Source organism: Triturus cristatus, chromosome 9 (genome assembly GCF_964204655.1).
Source record: "Triturus cristatus chromosome 9, aTriCri1.1, whole genome shotgun sequence".
Lineage (NCBI taxonomy): Eukaryota > Metazoa > Chordata > Amphibia > Caudata > Salamandridae > Triturus > Triturus cristatus.
In genome coordinates this window covers 1,159,708,470-1,159,734,938 of record NC_140592.1, presented here as the reverse complement: position 1 = coordinate 1,159,734,938, position 26,469 = coordinate 1,159,708,470, and the positions used below count along the sequence as shown (strand labels likewise).

The following is a 26,469-nucleotide window of genomic DNA, read 5'->3' as shown; positions in this document are numbered from 1 at the left end:
ATTTGATTAAGAAATAGGGAACGACCACTTAGTTTAATCTTTTAGGGGCATATTATCAAGCACGGCGTTAAAATTATCGCCGCTTTAGCGGCAGAAAACTGTTGCTAAAGCGGCGATAATGGGCTTGATAATATGCCACAGAGAATTCCAATAGAAGCCCATGTTGACACCAGAACATGGGCTTTTATGGGAAATCTCAAGGGCATATTATCAAAGTCATTATCGCCGCTTTAGCAGCAGTTTTCTGCCGCTAAAGCGGCGATAATTTTAGCGCCTTTTCTTGATAATATGCCCCGGTGTTTCTAGACGTAAAACCAACGAATGAAAGGTTTTTCGAAGTTAAATGACAAATATCTCATTATTTTCAAGTTTTTCTTATTCTGTTTATTAATTGGTATAGCTTATATCATTTCATTTATTATAATTATACACCAGATGAACTTGCAAATGATAATTAGATCTCCTTTGAGGCAAGCGCAGTGAATTAAACGACATATAAAAAGATATTGTTGTTTGTCTATTTATAGAATGTAATGTACAGACTCAAAGGTTTCTCCCATGTAAGCCTGTGGGTGTTTTTCAGGTATACTGTCTCTGTCAAAATGATTATACATGATGTAAATATGTATTTCTTCAAAAACAGGGGGAAACCCAAAACTATAACCCTTCGGCATCTGGGTATATAAACAATCTAAGAAAAAACAACAATGCCTCGGGACTAATAATGTGACATGAATTTTGACGAGAAGATAAATCAAATATCTCCTCTTCTGGGAAATATTCTTTCTCCAACACAACCTTTGTTGCTATGTTTTTGTGGCCGAGTCAATGGCAATTCCAATAAACACAATTTTTTAAGAAAAAAACACAATTTTAACTATTGTTTGATAGTGTAAGTATAAGTATATTTATTTTATACCCCACTTCTTATTCTCTTGATTTCATAGAATTCTTTTCTTGGATCTATATATACATAAACACATACAATATTTACAATACTTACATACGACAACTCTCCTCAAACATGTACATATCAACAAATAGCCCTGTTTTCAACCAGGATGCCTATGGGCTTATTTTTTTACAGCATTCCATATACCGAAGATCACTCTTTTCGAGACACTTTGAGATTTTGTTATTATAACCTCCAAATTATTAAAGTGCTCTTTTCAAATTTATCTATAACACCAAACAAAATCCAGCGAGTGTCTTCAAAATAAATGTCGACGCGTTTCAGCCAAACAACTTTTTCGGCCTCATCATGACTAGGGCATCAAAAACGTATAATTTTGTACACTTCAACCTCTTGTCTAACTACAATCTTCTTTGACAAGGGAACGTTCTTTTCCTTCTTACTTTATGTATTTCTATATATATCTCTTGGCGAGCTTGCACGTTAATATTGAACCGTAGCGGAAGACTCGTAACCTTTACTGTTTTCCGATATGTGGGAGGGCACTTGTAACAACTTTGAATTTCAACTCTCCATCTCATCCACGGTACAGAATTACCACCTTCCGTCTCTCTCCTTCGTGCGAATCACAATTATACGTTTTTGATGCCCTAGTCCTGATAATTGTGTTAAGTGACAGACCTAGGCCTTCATGCACACACTAGATTTGTGTGGGACTGGGGCCAGAATCAAAAAGCAGGATAGAAGATACACACAGTTAGGCACTTAAGGCTAGGAAAGATGGCTGTACTAACAAAGGGACCTTATAATCCAACACCCACATATTCTTGCATTGCTTTTTCAAGTGTTGACCTGAACAGAGTCGAGCATCCCCTTAATGGGGGACTTTCATGGTGAGTATCTAGTAGAAGCTTGGCAAAGATAGAGGTGGTGTTAGGGATCAGACATGATATCAGACGTGAGTATATGATCTTGCTCTGGACACAGTGGATGGTGGCTAGGTTCCCCAGAGGGTGGCCAAGTTACAGGTAGCAGGTGACAGTGGGCCAGGACAACAGCTGCAGCAGAAAAGGGGTGGAACTTACTTCAAAGTAATCTCAAGATTCTGACCCCAATCGAGATGGCAGCCCCAAACTAGGATAGTGGCTTCCACTTCCACTGTCAGGAAGAGGTGTGGCGCCGGGGCCAGGGCGACTGATGCTGGATGCTGTGGATCACGGTTCGATCCCCGGCGGCAGGGGTCTGCCCAGCACCATGCGACAGCCCCTAGCGCCGAGATACCCCTCCGGGGGTGATTCGTGCGCTATACAAGTACTGGATTTACATTTACAGAGCAACAAGAAAGGTTTTCCAAAACTAAGTGGTGACAGAAATAGAAAACGGTGGCTTTCCCAATCCACTCACTCCCTACTTTCAAAACTAGCTCAACTGAGGTGAACTAGATTGTTGAACTTCCTCTAAAAATACCGTTGGTTTCTTGAAATCCTCAAAGTTTTATTATGACTGTTCTGGACCCCTGAATCTACAAAACGAATTCTCTATCCTTGCTTTGAACTCTTTTGTTGATTTTGCATTATTTCTACTGCAATTTGTCCTGTACTGCAATTGGTATTTCAAGAACAACATAGTCCTTGTTCTTGGACTACAAACTATTGCTATGCAGGTGGTGTTGGGCTGAGGAGAAGGGTGCCCTTCTTAGAATACTCCTTTCTTGAACTCTGACACTTATACCTTTCTTTTGCGTTGTGTAGCCTCTGTGTCTGCTGGTTTATTTACCTCCAGGGGTGTCCACCTTGTTGCAGATGCCCCAATCGCTGGTCTCAGTCCTCCTAGATTCTCTGTTCTTACTGTGATCGAGAGGTCACTGAGCCTTGGCTATGGTGGAAGTACCTGTTATCTGAAGCTGGTTCTAGGCTGTCCATCTCAGCCCTGATCAGGTACCTGAAAGCTCAGGCAAGGATTCGTTTTGCAAAATTACACATCAAATATCTGGAAACAAGGAAAACATTTTGAGTTTTGCCGCTTTTAGCAGCAATCTGCCGTTCTTTTCTAACGGGTAACTTGGAAGTGCCTAGCACTAGTTTATGCAGCAGTCTGACTTCCATCTTCTGATTGTTAACTTGGGAGTTGTCTAGTATTTGTTAACACTAGAATAGGCCATATCCTTAGACTATATTACGGTCTTTACCCAAATCCCATTTCTTTCCAATGGGGATTTCTTACACTACCATACAAAAAGGTGATATTTCAACAGACCATTGTAACTAAAACACTTCCTTCATATCTGATGATTCTTTTGTTCTTTATGTTTTTTGTTATTGGAAGCGAAGCAGAGTCCTAGCATGCAGTAGGATTTCCACGCTTTTTTGGGCAACAATATATGTATTTGTTTAGATGACATATTCAAAACAAACAAAAACATGCAGCTATGTCCGTCTCCCCCACCCAATGCCTCCCCCTCCCTTCATGATAGAAAAACCATGTCTCTGGGTGCCACAAAGACTCAGTTTTCCTCCAGAGCCACAGATCGAGGCACTTCACTACCAATGTCTGAGATCCCAGCATTCTTCCTCTGCCTACTGTCTACTGGAGGTCCTTCCTTCAATTCACCGCTTCTTCTCCCTATTCTCCTGTGGTCCATCCTCCCCACACTCTCTCAAATTCCCTTGGGGAGCCCCATCCTTCATAGACTAATTATTCCCTCCCACAACAAATATGCATAAGGTGTTCCCAGTCTTGTATTCGGAGTCTCACAGCGCTTCCCCAATTCCACGCAATCGCCCTTTTTGCCAAAAGAAATCCCAGATTTCTCAGAGTCTTCTGATAGGAGGTGAGGTCGGAGGCTCTGTATACCCCCAGTAACAACAGTGAGGCTTGCTTCGAAATGGAAACCCCTACTGTCGCTTTCATTCCAGTTGTCAGTCCCTCCCAGAACCTACGGATCTCAGGGCAAACCCACAGTTTGTGTATAAAGGACCCTCTCTGGCCACAAGCATGCAGGCATTTATAATTCTCTGCTGTACCGATTTTATGTAGGATTTTCCTTGTATAATATATTCTATGGAGGATTTTAAATGGAATCAGGCGGTATCTTGCTTGTGTGACCACCTCTCTGGGGAACGGTAATGCTTCCTGCAGCTCGACCTCTCACAATCCACCCACAATAATCTGCCATTCTCCCCTTATATGTGTTAACTCCCCCTGTGTGTTCATAAATGTCTTATACGTAAAGGAAATTGCTTTAGTCATCATATGGCCATCAACGTGTCTTCTTTCAAAGGGGGGGAATCTTCCCTACTGGAGAGGATCCTCCGGTGTGATCCTCCCCAGTAGGGAATTTCTCAACTGTTAATATTTGAGAATCTTTTAGGGTACCATATCATATTCCTTTCAAAGATGAGTCAATCACACTTTACCATTTGAATCCCATACATCCTGCAGTGTAGATAAGCCAATAAGATCCCATCCTCAAAATCCTGGTAGGGTCAGGACTGTACCCAATTTCCTGCCCAGCCACAGCGGGGTCTTAGAAGTCACCCTTTCCCCCCAGTCCATTTCCATTAGGAGGGCCTTCCATACTCTGCATACTGTTTTGGTTGCCTACGGGACATTGGGACTAATTTTAACACCATAGAGGACATGGAGATATTCCCTTGGCCCCCAAAGTCATCCCAATTATAACGATAGACGGGGTCCTCTAATGACACATATGCCCACTCATTTACTATACTAAACTGCACAGCCTCATAATATTTGCGAACATCTGGTAGAGCTATTGCCCCATCATATGTAGACCTCTGGAGGGCGTGCGGTGATACTTGCAATGGTCCATTCGACAACAACAGGGTCTGCACGCAGCTATCTATTTTGCGGAAAAATGTCACTAGTACCCGATGGTGAGCTTCTGCAGAACATATGTAATTTTAGGAAGAACAACCGTTTTAAACAGCACAGTCCTGTCCAGCAGTGAGATCGGGAGGTCCTCCATTGGGAGGCATCCTCTTCTAGTCTATGCAGAAAGGGGGCATGTTATCGCCAAAGTGAGTCGGCGCATTCCTAGATATCCAAAGACCCAAGTATCTGAACCAACCACATACCACCTTGAGCGGCATAGGAAGAGTTTCATCTGCCTCTCATGTACCCAGGAGGAATAGAAGTGACTTCTCCCAATTTATGTCTAATCCTGAATATACCCCATAGATCCTGAAAAGTTTATCTTCCCAGGGATAGCTCCAGCTCCCACAGGTACAATAGCACGTCATCGGTATATTGTAATATCTTTTCCTCCCAAGTTTCCCCCATCTTCATCCGCAGACTTGTAGGTCAATCTAAATCCATTCCGTCAGTTCCTCTATAGCCAAGGCAAACAACATTGGTGACAGGGGACAAATCTGTCTGGTCCCTCGGCATATGGGAAATTCCTGAGAGAATGGGCTCCATAGAGTCCAACCTAACATCTAAATGCATCTAGTGCAAAAAGGAAGGGTTGCTTCACTGAGTCAAATTCTTTGTTTGTGTTTAGTGACACCACCACTAACGGGAGTTCAACATCCCTGGTGCCATCCGCAATATTGTTGTGAAGCTGATGGAGATTTAGCCTTGTCAATCTATGCGGCATAAAGAAATTCTGATCTGCATGTACAGGTACAGGATTACTGCCCACAGTCAAGTCACCACAACCTTGGAAATTATCCTGGCATCCGAGTTTAGAAGGCAAATCAGACTGTATGAATCGTTGGTTTAGTGTTAAGTCTATGGTCACCAGGTTAGCATCCTGAGGGAGCCCCCCTCCTGTTGATATGCTTCTACATACATCTCATGAAGGTGTGGGGTCACCACATGAACCAACTTCTTAAAGAATTAGACTGTTAATCCATTCGGGCCTAAGGTTTTCCAGGAATGCAGCTGGTTAATTGCTAACTGCACTTCCTCCACAGTTAAATCTCCCTCAAGGGCAAGCGACCTTTAGCGTTCAAGCCACCTGCACAGGCAATTCCACACAAAACCATGTAGGTCCTCCATATCCAACCACAGCTTACTCCCATAGAAATTTCTCCGCAATAGCCTCAGATCCCCCACTAGCCCACCCTCTGGTCCTTGCATCTCTTTTATGGGGTTCCTGCCCTGGTCCCACCTGCTGAGCCATGCCAATATCTTCCCCCCCTGGTCTCCTGCTTCATATATGCGTTTTGCTTGTATTTTTCCAATTTAACTCTAGCTGTTACCAGTAAGCGGTATTCTTCCAATTTACGAAGTAGGCACACCTTCCCTTTCTTTGAAGGGTATTTGTCCCTCCTCTAGGTGTTGCAGGCCCCTCTCTAAGTCTGAACAGCATTCCTTCCTCCTACTCCTATTTCTCACCTCACCAGCAATAATCCCACCCCAGATGGTGACCTTACATGCCTTCCATATCGTTGATGCCTCCTGTACTGACTCTGCGTTTTCCCTGAAATAGTGGGTTGTGACTTCCTGTAATCTGGCTACCTCCTTCTCATTTGTAAGTCTCCGTATCGCCATCCTCCATTCACCCGACCCCACCTATGAGGCACGTTTATTATCATAGCAAGTGGGGAGTGATCCGAGATCCCTCTCGTCTTACAGTCGGCTTCTACAAATCTATGTATGGTCCCTGCCGGGGCGAAGTAGTCAATGCGAGAGTCTGTGTTGTCTGCTCCTGAGTTAAAGGAGTAGCACTTACGGGTCCCATGTAGCACTCTCCAGACATCTCCCATCACCATAGCTTGGAGGAAATCATCCGATTTTTCGTGACCACCCTGATGAGTCTGTCTGCTCTGGGCTCTGTCTAGGCGGGCGTCCAACAAAATCACCCCCTACCTCTGTGGTGTCCTGTGACAACCCAGTTATCAGGTTACCTAAGTAGGCTAATATGTCCAATTGGAGTCCTGGTGGGACATAAACATTGACTAGGGAGAACTGTTCTCCTTCCCATTCTCCTAATACTGGTGTGCAGCGACACAGCTCATCCACCCATATCTTGTGTCGTGGAAGGTCACTGATTTCTTAACATGAATTGCCTCTCCCCTCACACTAGAGGAGTAACCAGCTTGACTCAGGATTGCATACTTTGTTCAAGTCAATATTGCCCCCCGGTACCTTTCATATGCATCTCCTGTAAGAAGACTAGGTTGGCATCATATCTGCCCAATACTTTCTCCACCAGGCCCCTCTTTATCTTATTTCTTAGGTTGTTCACATTCCAACTAAAACAATTAAGGGTATGACATTTAATTCCTAACATTGCAGTACCCCCTCCCTGTGTCCCAGTAACCTGTCATGGTCTAGATGACCCTCCCAGTAGGCAGGCAAACCCACATCACTGCAAACCATTAAACCCTATCTTTCCGTGCTGCGGCCCCTAAACTGGCCGCCGCCCTCAATTCACGGTATGTCTGTAGCCCTTGAATGTTAACAGAATGTTAACTGAGTATAACAGAAACATCAGGTGACTGTATAGACAGGTCCCATATTCCAGGCAGGAAGTGGCCCGTAGCGTCATTGTGTCCTCTCTGGCACTCACGAGGTGGCCAATGTGGTCCATGATGCACCATAACTGCAGATAAGAGTCAGCATCTCTAAGGACCTCCTCCGCTGTCATAGATGTGAATCAAGATGGCATCACAGCCCGCAGACCAGCCTCACTACCTCAGCCAGTGACATCCATCTATTCTCGGCCTCTGGCCAGGGAGTCCCTCGCATGTTAGCAACAACTCTCGCCCTCTCAGACTCCGCCTGGGTCTTCATCGGTGTTGCCTGTACCCGAGTCTTTTTTCTTTGACATCTTCGTTCTTCCTGTCAAGAGTTGTTTCTCTCATCTCAGTAGGTATTTGGTTTCTCCTCTTTTCGAACCATACCTCAGTCGTTGAGGTGAAGAAGTGAGTACAATCCTTTTCAATGAACCTCAATTTTGCCGGAAATAATAAAGCGTATTTGATTTCCACGGTTCTGAGGTGTTTTTCGACCCGGATAAAGGACTCTCACTGTCTTTTAACCTGTGCTGCATAGTCCGGGTATATATTAACAAGTTGTCCTTCTATGATCCATAGGCCATATGTGTGCGCTATCTCCAGAACAGTGAAACGTAAACACCTCAAGATGCTTAACACATCAAGAAACATCGACAAAGCGCAGGGAAGTGGGAGCTGGTACACCAGCTAGAAAACAAACTAGCACAGCTAAGAGTTCCTGCAACTTCCAGGGTTAGTAAAAAGGCAAATGATATTGGGGTAAGAGTAAAGTTTTGAGAGCTTTAGCAAAAGACATCCTTCAACTGAATAGCTTGATTTTGGTCAGGAATTTGTTCCACAGAATGACTGTTCACAATAGGAAAAGTGTGTTTGCTATTACTGTATAGTTAGATTGTATCTAGTTATATTTTATCATATGACGAAGCCTGCAAACTTATTTACAGGAGTGCTATTAGGTTTTATCATGTGGAAATAAACGTTTCTCAATCAGCCTATTTCTCCTCTAAAATTGAGCACTCAACTAACTTCCCCAAAGATATCTTTCAGATCCTTAAAGGTATCACAGAGCCTAAGTCAGCTGGCTCTGTCCCAGAAGCCTTGACTGGGCACAGCAACAATTTGACTCTATTCTTTCAAAAGAAGATGTTGGACATTTACTCCACCTTCCCAGACGGTTCAAACATTCAGGAGTCCTCAGGTAGTAAGCCCCCTTTAGTGCAGTTATAAGAGAGTCTCACGGTCTTTCCTGATCTTACTGTGAGCTTTCTCACAGATCTCCTAAGGGCAATAAAGTCAGACTCTCCCTTTGACCCTGCTCCCCGCTACCTCTTTGCCAGGGGGCTGAAAGTATAGCTCCCACCCTGGTAGATCTGATTAATCTTTCCCTCATTAGCCGGCAGGCACCCCCCACAATGGAAGCATGCAGTGGTTAAACCCCTTTTAAGAAAGCCCGGTATGGACCCCTTTTGCCTGAGTAACTACAGGCTGATCTCTCTGTCGCAAGGAGCCTCGAAGCTCCAGGAAAAACATGTTAACAAACATCTCGCTGCCTTCCTCGAGTCCTATGAAATCCTCGAGCCCACACAAATGGGGTTCACACACAGCACATAAATAGCCTTGCTGACAGTGGACAAGGAACTAAGACTACTGTTGGATCAAGGAGGTTCGGCAGCCATTAGTCTTTTAGACTTCAGTACGGCCTTCGACATGGTAGATCATGCCTCACTTATTCATAGGATATCAGAAGGGGGTATCAATGGCCACGCACTGAAATGGCTTGCCTCCTTTTTGGAGAAAAGAACATTCCAGGTGTTAGATAATTCCTGTTACTCCGACAGTCTACCTTTCAGCTGTGTGGTGCCTCAGGGGTCTTCCCTGAGTCCCATCCATTTTCATCTTTATTTGTACCCACTATCTGAAATTGTGCGCTCTTAGGGTTTGTCATTGGTTTCATATACTTATGACACCCAGCTGGTGATTTCCATCTCCCCCGACCCCAGCTCTAGCCACCTCTATCTGGTCCCAGACCTTCAGGAAGAAGCCAGATGGATGGTAAACTGAAGCTCAACAAAGACATGATTGAGGTTATGCTATTGGGTAAGAATTTCAGTTAGAAAGTCCCACACCCTGTGCAGGACTGCCTGGATATGCTCCCCAGCTCCAGATGTGTAATAAAGAGTCTTGAAATGAGGCTGGATTCCAGCCTCACAATGGAGCACCAAGCCAAAGAGCATGCTGCTAATTGTTTTGGTGCACTGAGACTGTTAAGAAAGGTTCTCAATCTTCTTCTCTTTTTAGCTAGAAGATTATTCGTCCAGGCTCCTGTTATTTCACGCCTTGATTATGGTAATGCCCTATACCTTGGGCCGCTCCAATATGTGATCAAAAGGCTGCTGCATGGCTCCCTATGAACCTCTCAAGGCACCAACTTGCAAAAAAGCCCAGAAAGGTCTTCACTGGTTCCCAGTGGAGCAGCAAGTGCAATTTAAGGCCTTATGCATTTTGCACAGATCACTTCATAAGAGAGACCCTATTCTGCTAAGATGATTAGCTACCACATCCATTCCTGAGCGGCCACTTAGATCCTCTTCAGCATACTTGCTACAGGTTCCTAAGATCAGTAGATATCCTTGGGGAGGTAGTTCATTGCCTCATCTGGCCCCCAAACTTTGGAATACTCTCCCACTTGAATTAAGTCAGTTGAGCAACACATTTTCTTTTCATAAGGCCCTGGAAACCTGGCTTTATTGTAATTAGTTCTCTCTTGGTGGTGAGCTGGCTATAATAATGACAGTTCTAGTGCTGGGAGGCCTTCGGGTAGCTATCCACTTTACAAGAATCTCAGAATAGAACAGAATATCGGTGAAGTTAGATATATGGTGGATACATGGTGGTGGACTAGATTTGTCTGGTGGGTGTGTTACGTGTTAATCTTTTGTTCATGTATTTCGGGGTTGGGGTGCTTCTGCAAGGATTTTTTACGTAAAGTACTGATATTCTAATACTGAGTCAAAATAATTTTTATATGATTTTTTCTTGAGTTCCTTCACCGGTACGGTGGAGATATTCTGTACTTTGCATAGTTATTCTGTTTGGTTTTGCGAGGCCAATGGGGAAGTCAGTGGTATGATCCTGGTAAAATATGGCTTCACTGGAGATGACATAGGCGTGGAAATGTTGGATAAAGCAGAGTGCTATTTTTAGACCTGGCCTAGAGACTACAGTCTCAGTTCCTCATGTAATAAAAAGTTTTAAAACATCATAAATAAAAAATACATATATACACACATAAAAGGGCTTTGGGTCAGGACTTCTCGCCACTGGTATGTTCAAGTTTCATTCCATTTTGCTTCTGCCCACTGCAGCGTACAGAGTGGCTCTCTTCTACCGTGAGTGATGGTATTTTTCTGATCATGTGTGCACATTCGCTCAGAAAGAAGTTAATTTCAGTGTCAGGGTGGGAAGACCAATATTTTACACTTTTTTTGGTCATCTTTGAGTATTTGAACGATGCTTTCAGACTGCAGTGAGTCGAGGGCAATCGTACCTTTTCTTTGCACCAATAGTAGTCATACTTTCCAGTAATGTGCACTGGGTATTAATGTGTTCTAAGAGACTGCACCAGCATACCTCACCTGTATTTTAGGAGAAATACCTGGGCGCTAATGTACTGGTGCCTGAAGGGGTTTCTAGCAAGCGCAATATCTGGTGTCCTCATATGGCTGTTGCAGGAACTAAAATTTGAGTTAGTAGTCACTGTCATTGGGAGCTGGATTTCTTTGGGTTACTAGGTAAAGGTGGAGCAGAGGAAAAATGGCATAAAAGTGTCACACAACCTCTTACGACTGTCATGCCTTCCGGGATACATCACTTTAAAAAAGAAAAAAATCTATTTTCTTGGTTGGACGGTCAATAAGAGGAACAGATTAAGAACTAACAGGCACATGCATCAACGTAGACTTTTGCGATTCCTTAATTGCGATTATTAAGGAATTGCAATTAAGGAATTGCAAAAGCCTATGCATGTAGGAATCGCTATAAAAATAGCGATTCCTACACATTCCTTAATTGCGACTCGCAAATTGCGAGTCGCAATTAAGGAATGCCGTCCCATTCATTCCTATGGGCCTCCAGGCCCATAGGAATGAACTGGAGATTGCATTAGCAATTTGCGAGTACCAGTTAGTACTCGCAAATTGCTCATGCAATTTCAAGGGTGCAAGGGTGTCAAAATGACACCCTATTGCACCCCTGAAATTGATCTGTGCACATATGTTGCACACACACATGCTCTAAGGGCATGTGTGTGCGCAACATGAAACTTTGAAAAATGCACAAAAGTGCATTTTTCAAAGTTTTTGCAAATTACCATGAAGTTCAACTTCATGATAATTTGCTCCCCCTATTAGCGAAATCGCTAATTTTTTTACTTTAATGCATTGCATTTAAGGAATCTCAATTTGGGATTCCTTAAATGCAATCGCAATTTAAGTAATTTAGAGATTCCTTAAATTGCGATTTTTGCATTTGGGATGATGCATCCCAAATGCAAAAATACCGGTCGCAAAGGGGCAGATTCTGAGAATCTGCACGTTTGCGACCGGTTTTTCCTTTGATGCTTGTGCCTGTAAGTTCAAATGAAAAAGTTCCCATTCAAAGATGGTGGCCGTTGTGGTGATTGACCTTGGAGAGAGCTGCAGGATTCATCATCAAATCAATATGGAGAATTGCTATTCAAGGGTAATGAGAGTCCACAGAGAAGGGAAGAGCAGTTTGCTCAGCCCCCTTTCTGCTTATGTTTGGTGATGTTTGTTTCTAGCAGTTCAAATCTTTTGTCTTTCTGGGCACTCAGGTCAGTGCAATAGTAGGGCTGTGTAATGGGAGCAGATGGGCAGGTTTCAAGGCCGAAACAATGGCTATAATGATGACTGGTCTCAAGGAAAGCTGAACCAGGGCAACATTAATCAAAACCATTTGGTTATCCACGAGGTCTTACTGGCTAGGCTTGCAGGAGTTGGGGTGGAGGGTACTGCATTGAAGTGGTTTCAGTCTTACTTGGCTAATAGACGACAGGCAGTAGCTCTCCCCCCTACCAATCAGAATTCACCAAAATCCAGCATTATGTCCCTCAGGGGACCGCGGTTCGCCCAATTTTGTTCAATGCATATATGAGCCCGCTGATTTGTGTTATTAAGTCACATAATATTGATCTTGTGAACTATGCAGATGACACACATCTTGTCTTGTCATGTCATTGGATAACGTCCATGTTTCTATGCAGGACACCGCACAATGGTTAAAAATAACTATTTACAATTCAATGGCGATAAGACGGAGATCTTATGTTGTGCAGCTGGGAAAGTTCTGGCCTATTCCTACGGCTGCACCACTGATACCCTCTGAGACGGTGCGCAACTTGGGAGTTTGTCTCGATAACAAGTTGAGTCTAGAAACTCAAGTGAACAAAACAGTCGGGAGCTGCTTCTCCCTTATAAGAGGGCTTCGGAAGGTTCTTCCGCTGTCGTCAACACAGGCCAGAGCACTGATAGTTAGGAGTCGACTGGACTATTGCGATGCTTTGCTACTGGAGTCCCCAAGGTATTTGATTGGGAGACTCCAGAGGATCCAGATAATGGCGGCCAAGCTAGCTCTAGTGAGACCACGACGTTCATCAGCCTCTCAGGCCCTTTTGGAGCTCCACTGGCTCCCAGCACTACAGAGGATACAATTTAAGTCACTCTGTATTGTTTTTAAAGCCCTGCACGGCCTTGGGCCCAAACCACTGCAGAACAAATTTGAATGGAATCCCCCATCCCGCAGTCTCCGTTCCTCGACAACTAAACTGGTGAGAGTACCCAGGTTCAGAAGAAAAAAATCAGGAGGGAGGGCCTTTAATATTGCAGTGGCACAGCTCTGGAATAAGCTTCCAACCGACCTTAGACAGATGGAAAACCTGCTGCAGTTTAGGAAGAAATTAAAGACCTGGCTCTCTCCCAGTATAACGCTAGTTTTTCCATTCTTACTGGAATTTTGTCCCTTTTACAGCACCTGGGATCGGTAGGGCACACGTATCTTAGCGCCAGGATACCCGCAGCGTCACAGTGCGCTTTATAAGTTCTGATAACAATAACAATAACAATTTGAAGGTTTTTCAGTTGTTTACATGGAATTTTTCAAATGAAAGGTAAAAAAAAACAATCGCTTGGAGTGTCGGTGCACAAATCCTCCTAAGATGGTCCTGGAAACTGAGATTTTGCTATTTGTGTTTTCGGAACATAATTTCTTTGCTAAGGAACTGCCTAGACTAGTTAGCTTATGCATTCCACATACTTGTCTGTTGTACATCATTTTAATATTCTGATTTACCAACAGTAATAATTAGGGTGCTGCATTTCTATTGTGACAGGCAGTATCCTCACATGTGCTGTGAAAAGCATACATTTTGAGCTTTTTAATAAATATGCAGAGGGAAATGGGAGTAGCTGAATCCAGGAAGAATCATTTCTAGATTTCAATGCTAGAGGAACAAGCAATTAAGGGCTGGGTGGCACATAATGATATCAGTAAAGATACACAAACAAATGGTTTCATAAAAACCTTTTTTGGTGATGGTTTCTAATTGATGAGGTAATGTTGATTTTCTAGGTGTGATGATTATGCTCTACGAAGTGAAATGAAAACACTGTATAAAACGGCAACAAATATCTCATCATTGTATAAAAATGCAAAAAGCACAGTGTCTGGAGTAACGTGACCTCAAGAAAGCTAAAAATGGCAAAGACAATGATGGACAAAACAGAAAACAAACTCAATTGTGATGGCTTTGAGACATGAATGCAACAGAAACATAAAAGCAGGCTTTATTAGGGAGCAGCACAAAAAAAGGACCTTTTTACAGTGCTTCGGCTCAGTTACTCAAAAAGCAAAGAAGCAATGGAAATGAGAATGAAGGTAAACAAGTTTGTAAATAGGAACCTAGCTCATATGGCAATAAAATATTCAATTAAAACTCTAATCAGTTTAAATTTAAAAGAACAATAACAATTACATTTATGTCATGCAAATACCCTGACCATCAAAAAACAATCATACTTTTTTATTTATATTAAACATAAGAATAAATGCACTCCCAACAATATCAGTGCAGCTGGGGATGAAATATGTGATTCTGCTTCTCAATCCCTCTCTCTGCACTGCCCTCTTTCCTGTCCTCACCTGACTGCACTGAAACGCTTAGTCAAGATAATTTCACCACAATAGTAGTGCCTAACTGTACCAAACAGCAGAAGAAAAAAAAGAAAATAAACCAATATGCAGAAGGAAAAAACTTTAAAGAATTTAATTTGACCCATCACTAGATGGAACAAAATTTAAATGACATAATTTATTCAATGAGCAAAAGGAACATAAATGAAAAGACCGCTTTGCTGGAGTGTCTGCCTACCATCGTTTTCATCGCAAAGGTTGACTTGTGTATTGAACATCTATGTATGGTCCTTCTGCACAACTCTTCACATGAGCAAGGGCAGTTTATAGACCTAAATATGCAGCCCTGCTTTTTGACACAAGCAGAAGAAAGCTCTCATATGTGGCACTTTTAGGAAAGTGAAAATATACAGTTACGTGCATCATAGGTGGCTGGTTCCCATGTGCCTTTTTGCACTAGTAGTAACAGGCAGGATATGACCGTGGGTGTGATAATTCCTACATGATTTAGCAGCATCAAACTCCAGGTTTAACTTAAGGCTTGGGCGAAGTTGTTTTATTAACATTTTATATGGAAAGGGCTTTAAACATAGGGGTCAATGACGATGGCGGAAGGACTGCCGCCGCCACCCATGCGGTGGCGGTCCTTCCATACGCCGACCGTGAGTTTGCCCCCACCAAATTTGGATGGCGGGGGGAATCTCACCGCGACCGTGGCAGTCGCAAAGACCGTCCGCCACGGAACCGCCACAGCCAATCCTCCTGATTGCCTGGCGGAGCAGTCTTCACCAATAAAATGGGGGCGGTGCCTAGCAGGCACTGTCCGCCAAATTATGATGAAGGCTGTAGTCAGCCTTTCCATGGCAGTGGAACCGCCATGGAAAGGCTGGCAGGGATTGTGTTTGGTGGCCAGTTGCGGGCCCCCTGGGGTTGGGGGAGGCCAGGGTGCACTTTGGGGGTACCTATGGTACCCCCCTACGTTTCACAGCACTACATGCAGGCACTGTGTGGTGCCTACCACGTAGTGCTGTGAAATGCACAACATGGCATTTTTGCATCGCGGCGGGTGCTGCTGTCAGCAGCAACCGCTGAAATGTTAAGATGCAGGTTCTAACCGCCACAGTGGCGGTCGCATCCTGACCCGGTGTGCGGGAACGTAGCATGTATGGCGGACGGTCCCGGTTTACATCAGGATGGCGTACGGACTCCAGTTCGTCTGCCATCCTAATGAGCCCCAAAGTTACAGTGGTTATCAATATGAAAAGCATACATGCATCACAGAGGCCTGAGAAGGGTGTAGGATCCATGACGACTGCCTGAAATTCACAGGTGTAGATGGTCAGGGGGATCATCGCCACCTGTGAATCTGAGACTGGCTCTTGGCTACCAGAATTAGACTCAAAGCTAGTACAGAAGTCATTAGATTTCCTTGTCATGTTACCAAACTCAACGTAGGGTGGTCCTACCGCTCTGATTGTGTCACATTCTTTCTCTTGACTTTTCTCTTACTGTTAACAGTAAATCTCAGCTGTTTTACTCCCTTTGGTGGTACACTGAAATTGATATTCGAAGTTGAACATTTATCTATAAATCTCTTCCAATCATGGATGGAGTAACGTTGTAATACAAATAAAACTTTATTCTTTTAAACACTGTGACAGGAAAAGTGGTAAGAGATTTGTGAAGTGAGCCTCCCAAGGAGAGCCACAGCAACTCTGCTAGTCAAGACGGCACATTCATTGATTCTTTTTTAACACAGGACCCCACTTTACTCGATATGCTTCCATAACGGTCATCATCAGACGTTTGTTCTTACAACCGAACTTTAAGTACGAATTTTGGAGGAGCTACAAAATGCGAAGATTCGTAAGATGTACATGACTTTGGCAAAATAAACACATCTAACTGTAAAAAAAAAAAGCCTGGAGCATGAACTAAGAACAATGCAAAAGAAACTTAGATGGGTTGACCATGGCCAAGAAACAAGCAAGTTCATGTTGTGAGGAACACAGGAAGAACTACTTTAATAGAGAAGCCGCTTGATGCAGACAGGCAGGGTGATGCAGCGCGAGCTACAGGGTACTTGGTAAGAGCACTTTTAGTACCCTTGGCAGGCTTAAACAGGCAAATCTTATCACCAGGAAGCTTCTTCACTTTCTTTCTCCATCTGACGGACTCTTTGTAAGAAAATAAATATATATATATTTATATTTTAATGAAGACTATATTTGTTATTCTCCTTGTCCTTCATCACAGATTGTAAAAATCCTCTTTCGAAGAACTTCAGCTCTTATTTGTGACCTCCTTTCCTTCCTGTAGTAGGGCAACATCAACAGTACAGTTTGCTCATCCTGAACCCTGAAATAGTGAGAAAGGAATACAGTATGCAAGGATTGTACCATTCACTGTACATCCGGGGACAGAGACGGATGTCTCAGTGTTACAGCCAGACAGAAAGAGTCACATGTGTGATACACACTATACATCCGGATAGCGGAAACCAGCCACGCGTGTGACACACTACATCCAGAGAAAGAGATACAGCCGCACGTCTGATAAACTGAACATACCCAGAGAGTGTGAAAAAACAACCACACGTGATACAGAGTAAATCCCGCAAGGGGGACCAACAACCACACGTGTGTTGCAGTGCACACCTGGAGAAAGAGAGAGACACGTGTTATACTGAAGAGAGGTTAACAGCCACATTTGTGATACACTGTACAGTATTGTACATCTTGATACAGCCATATACGTTGTATACTGTACATTGAGAGTTCGATAGCGCCTACTGCCTTTTGTGATAAATAGTACAGCTTATTTGCAGAGATATTTAACACTTTCTGCTTTTTCTACGTACAACCTTTGTCTCAAGTTGGTTGCTCTCATATATGGTTTTGTTTAATGAAAAGACTTTCATGTTGAACTTAAGTTTTGCAACAAACAAAATATATCATCATAAAATATATGTTTAAATAGATAAGAATTAATCCCAGTTCAATATTTCAGTTTATGATCACTGATGTAGAGTCAGCTGGAAACACATACCATAGTATTTGCAGAATCACGTGGAATTTTAAATTGAATTGCTTTCAAGACATTTTGGCCTACTGTCTAAAGCATGGCAATGTGAAAATTAACAACCTTGTCAATGGCAGGACATGGAGATCAGCGTAGAAAAGATGTCTGACATAAGTAAGGTGTGTCGGCCAAAATGGTGGACACAGTGCACTCTTGAACAAACGCACACTTTCATTTGGTGCAATAAAATGTCTCAATTCAAAACAATTTGATTGGTGGATGAAGTTACTTGGGACACATTGCCACCTCACTGCGTGACAGAATGGCTCTAAATGCAAGGAAAGACTTAGCCATGGAGCGAGATGATGGATCAAGAGCGTACTTGAACTAACCCAATCACTTTGCAAAGTATCCTTTAATTCAATAAAACTGCTTAAGACTCTATCTTGAGTGACTCTCATCCAAAAGCACCACAATGATAATGTGACAGCATGTTTTTACAGCTATTCACTTGCCCAGCGTTGGCGGGAAGGTAGAAGAAATAGGGTGACAAAATAGCTAGCGTCTTCCCCTACATCCTCCGTTCTGACACAAGAGGTTTTCGTGTGTACCCTTTGCAATGTGCATAAAATATCATATTCAAAATATACAGAATATGTTGTATATAAGAAGTTAAGAAGTTCATTTAGCTGAGGAAAATTTGAGAAAGTTGCTTCATGCGTCAGCCTTAAGTTTTTTAAAAATTGTGTCTGCGTGTGTGTGTTGTTATAATTAAAATAAGTAAAGATTCACATACTGTACTTATAAAATATCCTGAAAATATGGCCTGATTACATTGCTGAGCATAGAGGTGCTCTTGTATCTTTGTTTTAAAATAGGCTCTGGGTTCCAGCATTAAGGGCAGTCAAAAGCTTTCTCTGATATCAATAGGGTAGGTTGTCAAAAAACATACACCATGGTTAGGAAAGCGACTGACTGACTTGCGAATTGCACCCAAACTGCGCTGTTGCAGCTTTATTTTGGTAAATGGCCTAGTGAGGGTCTGTAAAGACGTTTGCTTTCTTTTTTCTGCTTTTTATAAAAATGTGTTGCGCTCTCTATAATTCGCCGAATGTTCTTCTTCACGTGATACGCTGAATCTGATCGAACAATGTATTTTCGGCGAGAAGAGTCTTTGAGGGCAGGAGTCCAGGAGTCCAGTGAGGTAACTTTGGAGCGACCTCTCTCCTTCTCTATTCTCTGACCTCAGAAGCCTTTGATGTAGCAGTAGGCCTCCAGGGAGGCAAACAGGATGTAGAGAAGCCACAGGGTTACAAAGAGCAAAGTCGTGGCGAGCCGGCAGCCCCTGGGGCCGCCGAGTTCCCCACCGTATCGCGGTCTCCTCCTGTACAGCAGGACGCTGATGCAGACGAATGCAAATATGGTGAAAAGAGTGACTGAGAAGGCTAGCGTCCCGGCGGATACGTGGAACTCTTCGCCCTTATAAGCCCAGTAGATTGCAGCCACTGACCAGGCCAGTCCGATGCCCAGGAACACGTTCACTGCATTACTTCCCGTGACATTGCCAATTGAGGCATCTGCATAAACATCCTGAGTGGCAGCAACTTTGCTGGCAAACGTATCTATGGGGAGAAAAAAAATATGGCATGAATTAAATTTCTTGGAAAGCTGAACCTCTAATGAGTAGTTTTATAGATATCGACAAACTAGCATAAATCGTTAGATTTTGCCTGCCCTAACGGTACATGAGGCAAATGACAAGAGATCATTTCTGTTATTGATCCAACTACATTTGCACGTGTTAGTCTTGGTAAGGATCTTTATTTATTTATATATTTTTTGACTTTGAGGTACAAGATTGATGACGATGCACAACTTTGTATAAATACCCTGTTAAACATTATCTGAAATTGTTGCATTGGGAATCTCTCTTTACATAATTTAAATAACATTTGATATGACTGTTTCCCTAGAGCCTGATATAATATATGTAACCCAGCAGTTTCCAACATAGGTCCTATAGTGCCAAAACCATACCCTATTTGAATATGATACATTTAGATTAGTTGCAAGTAAATTTATCTAATGTGCTTATCCTAAAAACCCATCTTGCATCGATGTAAGACACCACAGACTTCACATTTGTCACTGTCCAAGACTTAAACATATACAGTTAGTATTTAAAAAAAGTTTTAATATATAATATAAAGTTTGCAGATAATTCATTAGAACTACTTTATTTTTTCTGCATGCCGTTCAGCAATTTTTGGTGCTCCATACATTTTCTATTTGCCAAGTTATATTCTGTTGTCTGAGTGTAAAACCTCTAAAACGTAGATATGTCGGAGAGAACAAAATATAAAACGATACAGAAAAAAGGAACCAAAGTTTTTCATATGTTTCGAAAAAAATAAAATTTCTGACAAGAATGATTTTCTTTTAATATCGGATTGACATTTTATATCCCGTATAAAGTCTTTTAAAGGGTGCAGAAAATCAGCATGAAAAAAAGTTGTATAATACAGAACAGGTCAGAAAAAAGGAAACAACTGCATCAAAGTGAACTTTAGATGTATCAAACTCCGACTGGCTCGCCCCAGAACACATTCCATTGTCGCGCATGAATTATGACCTTTTATATTTGAATCTGGGTCATTGTGCTGGTACAGTGCTGGCCATTCCCAGCCGCGTATTGTGCTCAACTTCACAGCGGGATCTATTGTCATCGACAGCACCGCATTAATTGCAAACCCATAGATCCACCTTTTCCATCGGATCATGTACTGGTCCTGCTCCCTACCATATAGATCTTCTTCACCATGGCACATATCAATAGATTGGAGGGGTCTTTGTTCCACCATTTTAACTTCCCGAGCCATAGGTGCCCCGTGGGAATCCTGTTAGCACAGCATCCTACGGCTGCACCGTTTGAGTGACACTCGTCTTCTTTTCTAATGTAATCCACTTTATGTGCGTTTCAACCCATATCCTCAATTCTGCTGCCCAACCAGCAACCCTTGAGGACAGAGGTTGTCTTCAAAGTATAGATATCAGGCACCTGACCAGCAATACTGCTAGATCTATGAATGTACACTCTTTCTAGGATTTCTTGGGTCTTCGCATTGTCTCTCAGCCAGCAGGTTACAGGGACGTATGGATTCTTGTGCCAGATCAGTGAGTTTGGAAAAGAATGAGTATGCTCAATGGTATTTTTGGCTATCAGGGTGACATCTAACCCCCTGGATATGTTCCTACCATATAAAATATAAAATGGAACATCACATAAAAGGTAAGCTGTTCCCTTTTATATTTTATGTCTTGGTTTTGATTTTTCTATAAAATCTAATCTTATTGCCAAATGACTGAAGTACTCATTGCAAAATGTTCCTCAAGTGAACATGCTCTAGTCAGTTTTGTAGACATGAGACTAGATTTATGTACATTTAAGTCTACACTTGTTTTCTTCAGGGAGATCAATATGTTTGCGGCTTGCATAGGGCGTGCTGCGGGGCGGTGAGGTGGGGCGGGGAGGGGCATGGTGGAGGGGTAGTAAACTCGGACATACCTCAGAAAGGAGGAAACTTTCCTCCGCTCCGTCGTATGTCCGGGTTTACTACCCCCTAACCCTCACCCTGCCCCTCCCCCGCCCCACAGCCCCGCAGCACGCCCTATGCGAGCCGCCACTGTGTTTGATATTTCAGACTTATAAATACAAGAAGTAGAAACAAGTACGAAACAGCCTGCATAAAACATGCCTGTTTCTAGACTGAGCCAAAATGCAGAATAAAGGACTTCGTTAATGACGTACTTGTCACCTGGAAGCTTTGGAAAAGGTACATGGAAACATTATCAGAGCAATGGTGGTACTGATGATATTTGTGAAATATGCAAATAATTTTAATTAGGAGCATACTCGAATGTCGTGGAAGTCTGGTCAATTTGGCTATCATTTAGCCAACTGCTCTCAAACTATTTCCCATCCAAACACTCGGATTACAACTTATGTATTTTTGTCTATGCTCAAAATAAGGCAAACAGTGCTGGAGAATCATCAAAACATTCCATTTTAGAATGTAAAATGGTTGCAAACCAGTCATGCCTCACTAGCTTCAGTGGCACCATAACCATTTAGTTATCTTTCACACTAATGCATGTCACATTTTTATAACAAATTGATTTTCTCTGTGTTCGCCTCGCCATTCTCTGCATGGTGGACCTGACTAGACTGACGTTAGTTTATTCATGCTGAAGATTCTATTCAGCAGGGAGCATCCATCCGCCACTAACGCATATATTTGGTCAGGCATTGAGGAGTTCTGTTCGGTAGCTGGTGCACTGACTTTAATACATCTATTGTGATTATGTCAAATGCCTAACTAGAACCACTCCCCCAGCCCAGCATATGCCTTCTTTGTGGAGTAAAGTCCAGCCATCTCCAACCGCATTTTTCTAATAAATGGAGAACCACTTGGAAAATGTCCTCATGGGAATCCCAACACTTGTCCTTAAGAAGCAACTAAGGGGTATATTCACAAGAACGTGTGATAAATAGCACCAAAATATGTTAACGCAATTTTACACATCGCAGCCTATCGCGGAAAAAGAACCCTGTGTCAACGTAGAATTCACAACTAGGTGGTACCATGCGATAGTCTGCCAACACCGCAGACAATATCCGTGATACAACCACCTCGACGGAGATAAAAACACAAACCACAACGTGAAAAAACATGTGATGAGCCCATTCGCGATGAGGAAAGCAGGGATAAGCACCGCCAGGCCCGCGATACACATGAAAGGCGGGAATAAGCAAAATAAAAGCCTGAAAAAAAGACAAACCACACAGAAAATAACAGCCAAGCACAATGGAGGCAACCCGAGCCAGCAGACAACCACACAAGCCCCACTGGCAACAAAACATTGTACATGGCAGGCCATCTTGGACAAGGTGAATGCAGCCTGAGAGCGGAGGAGGATAATGGAAGAAAACCAGAACATCCGGAATGATGTGAAAGGCACAAACAAGCAGAAACACGCCAACAACTGGAAGGCAGCAATGCACACTGGAGGTGGCAGTCCAGCGCCACACCAGGAGTTGGATGACATGGAGGAAATGGTGTCCACCACATCAGTCTGGAGATGGTGGCAGGACTCGGGGACCGCAAACTGCCCAAAACAACAGACACAACAGCAACAGGAAGAGGAAGAGGCAGGGACTGGGGGGACAGGGGAGATGGCCACAATGGCACACATGCACAATTAAGCACAGCACAACTGCAGACAAACCATGCCCAAGAGTAACAACACCAACCAGGAGCACAAGTCACACAGCCCAGCAAAATCGCACCACTGAACAAGCACATAAGTGAAAACCACACTGCCTGAAAGGGAGAAGGGTGAGCCAAATCAAAGCTGAAGGGACATCTCACACACAATGCAGCACACACATATAGGAAGCAGTGCACTCCAATATCGAACACAATGTGGTACAAACACCATCTGCACAACCTAACACAGGACACAAGTGCACCTGCCTGTGGCCGGTAAACGGCCATACGCATCTGGCTTAGCACGAAACAGGGACATGATAATGCACAAGTCCAAACCCACAGTCCTGATAGGGTAGCAATGCACGTATGGCAGGGAGCCAGTGAGTCTGTGGCACACACATTGGCATAGAAATCAAGACATAACACAGTTAGAGACAAGTGAAAATGAGAAAACCTTATCAACAAGTGCGTGTCATTACGGCCAAGAGAAGTGCCATGAAATGCAGACCAATTCAGCAGCATGTCTGAATGAGGAACGTGGGAAAACGCCCATGTCCACCTCGGGGGAGTCCATTACTAACACAAGTCAGTGCCAACCCGCGTTGATTGTCCGCGCCGGGAACATAAGTCCAGGCCAATACAGCCATGTCCACTGTCGTTTTGGGACATGTGACCAGATTCCAAACACGCAACCAGGCGTCAGGTCACGTGCAATGGGTCACATCCAGTTGTGGCTGCAGGTAACTTGTCACTCGTCCATGAACGCGAGTGCAGCTGTGTAGGCCAACATCTCCAATGAGCGATCGCTGCCCATCACATCTGACATGTCGACGTAATCCATCAGCTGACCCAGACAGATGTGCAGACTCAAACCACTGGACCCAATGTGCACCAAAGCCCAATTGGGTAGTGGCTCAATGTGCTCACTGCATAAGACGACTCGTGCAATCTCCCAGGTCCAGTTTCCAGCCTGCATGCCAAACATCCATGCATGCCATAAACAGGCATCACGGTGACACTCCAGGTCATGGTCCAACAGGGGGCGCACACACACGTCGTAATCCAGGTCAGCTACCTTCACTTTAGAGATGCAGACATCCATGGACCACTCGAATGTGCACGAGCGACAATGCAACACAGGTGGCGTCCGCAAGGCGGAAGCTCAGCCGGTAACTGATCTGCAGCACTGTCAACGGCAGTGCCCCCAATACATGCAGCAGACATGCACTGTACAGCTCCACGTGACTGGAGTCGAGCATGTGTCCGGGATGGTCTGCCGTTGCGTCAGTGGCTCTGCTTGAAGCGGCACAGGCTTGCCCAGCGCCAGTCCTGTGGATGAAATGGCACAGCTCGGTGCTATGAGCAGTGTCTGTGTGCAACGGGTGCAGGCCAAGGGTGGGGTGGAAGTACTTGTGGCCATTTCACGCACGGTAACTACGACCGAGGACTTCTGCATGCGGGATGTGTACAGGTTGGTCTCACGTCGGGCAGTGCATAGTGCGGGAGTCACAAGCAAATGCTATCGTATCTGTCAGGGGGTGCTGCCCACATGCAAGTTCCTGCTCAGAGCGGAAGATGTGCTACCCCCTGATAGTTCAGACAAAGGACCTTTCATCCCTACAGTGACTTCACCATATGCATGCATACAGGAGATGAACAGAGGCCTGTTGTGGGTGTGGTGGGATGTCTGCATCATGGATGATATGCCAATCACAGGGCACATGAGCGGCCTCACTATGTGTTACGTTGCCACACAGCTGTTCCTCACTCCCACGAGCCCCCACACGTGTGTATGCTGCCTCTGCGGTGTTCCTGGGGGGGGGGGGCGGGACGGGTCCTGGGGCTGGTGGTGGGCCTGGGGTGGTTGCGGTGGGTGTTGTGCTCTCATGGGTATCCGTGTTGCATGATCATTGTCTCCAGGGCATCTGTGGGTCTTCCGGTGTGGCTCTGGGCTGGGCTCCCTTTCGTGCTGCAGGTAGTCGTCCTGCTTAACACCAGCAAAAGGCAGGTGTTAAATACCTGCGGCTACCGTAGCTTATCGCCTGTTTTTGGTTCGCTTCGCAGATCTGGCAGTTCGTTGTGAAAGTGGTGTTGTGATTTTTTCGGGTGTTTTTGCACGGGAACGCCTACTCTGCATCTCATTAGGGTTAGTTGGTGGTGTCCACCGTGGAGATAAATTTTGGGGCAGTTATCGCGGGACTACTGGCGATGTCTGCAGTTTGCACCAGCTTGTGAATGGGGTGTTAGTTCTATCTCCACTTTTGATGCGTTAAGGTGGAGATAAATCGGAGTTAAGTCTTTGTGAATATGCCCCTCAGTACCTTAGGCAGTATGAGGTACAGAAAAGAGCTTTACTGAGATCATCAATTGCTTTGAATGTCACCTCCACATTTTTAATGCTTTACGAGATGAAAGCGATCAGCCACAAATAACATCATTCTTCCTGTAGTAGATAAACAATGTAAACCAAAAACTTATTTATGGGTTTCAATACCCTGGAGATGTTTCGAACTCTTAAATAAGACCTGGTAGTCCTGCTCAATTACCGGACGGTTTGTAGAAAAGTGTGAAGGGCACTCTGCTCCAGCTGCTTACGAGACTGCCAATGGGACACCCATAAAGGCAGCATGGCAGGCATTTGTCCTAAGGTTTCGGGAGGCATATGTTATTGCTGGTTGCAAGGGTCTACTGCGCATGTCCTGATTCATAGCTGTCGTGTGGAATTAAAAGAACTGATGATGATTAACATCTCTTCTTTTTGAATGGCATTACGAAATTTGATTTGAGGATGAGGGTTGTTTTACGTTTTTCATTTTGTAGATTAAAATGGAAGAAACCCAGGTCCATTGTCTCAACCATTCCCATTCATCCTTCCGCTTAATTTATACTTTTTTAATGTTAGACTCCTTCTTTTCCCACCCCTTCCTTCCCCAAGAAAAGCTATTTTGTGTTTTTGCTGTCAAACCACAGTCAATAAAGAAATTCTTAAAGGAAAAGGATACTATTTTTATTCCCACTCTTCATTATGGGTCTGCCATTTCCAACATAAGGGTCCAGGACAAAAACACTTGGAATTGTCCCCACATGCATTGGGAGAAACCACCTGGGGCCTCATTTACAAGGTCCCTCTGCACCACCGTGTTACTTTATGCGATGCTATAGTGGCGCTGTGTCCTCCTCCATATTTACAAGGCAGCATAAATTACATACGCAAGGCTCTGATGGAGCAGCGAGTGTGCAGCATGTCACATGACCCAAAAACAGCTGTGAGTTTGGTGGTGCTTTGAGTTACCTTTGCCATGTGACCACAGTGACCTCCTTCACGGCTGCATATGTTAGAATTGATAGAAATACATCACATACCTTATTGTTTGCCTTCTAGAGATCAGATGCATCATCTAGTTCATTTCTTCCTTTAAGCGCAATGTATATATTTATTTTTTGGGTTCACAATAGGTGGGTGCCCACTAAAGTGTTTAAACCCTTTTTGGCGGTATTGTTAACTGCGCTATTAAGGCCTAGCGCCAACTTTAATGTTAAGTTTAATTTGCAGGAGATGGTCTAAGTTGGGTTT

The 26,469-nt window shown here is 43.8% G+C and overlaps 1 protein-coding gene across 4 annotated transcripts in view; it reads right to left on the bottom strand.

The window, feature by feature from the left end:
- Positions 1-16,226: 16,226 nt before the first annotated feature.
- SLC8A3 (solute carrier family 8 member A3) overlaps positions 16,227-26,469 on the bottom strand; it is a 454,394-nt gene continuing 444,151 nt past the window's right edge. For 3 of the 4 annotated variants that reach the window (XM_085627129.1, XM_085627128.1, XM_085627130.1), the window contains one exon: positions 17,492-19,247. In XM_085627129.1, coding sequence (XP_085483255.1) covers positions 18,871-19,247 — 377 coding nt within the window. In that variant the 3' untranslated portion in view covers positions 17,492-18,870. Of the gene's footprint in view, positions 19,248-26,469 lie in introns of all 4 variants that reach the window. The other variant, XM_085627127.1, reaches the window with a different exon arrangement.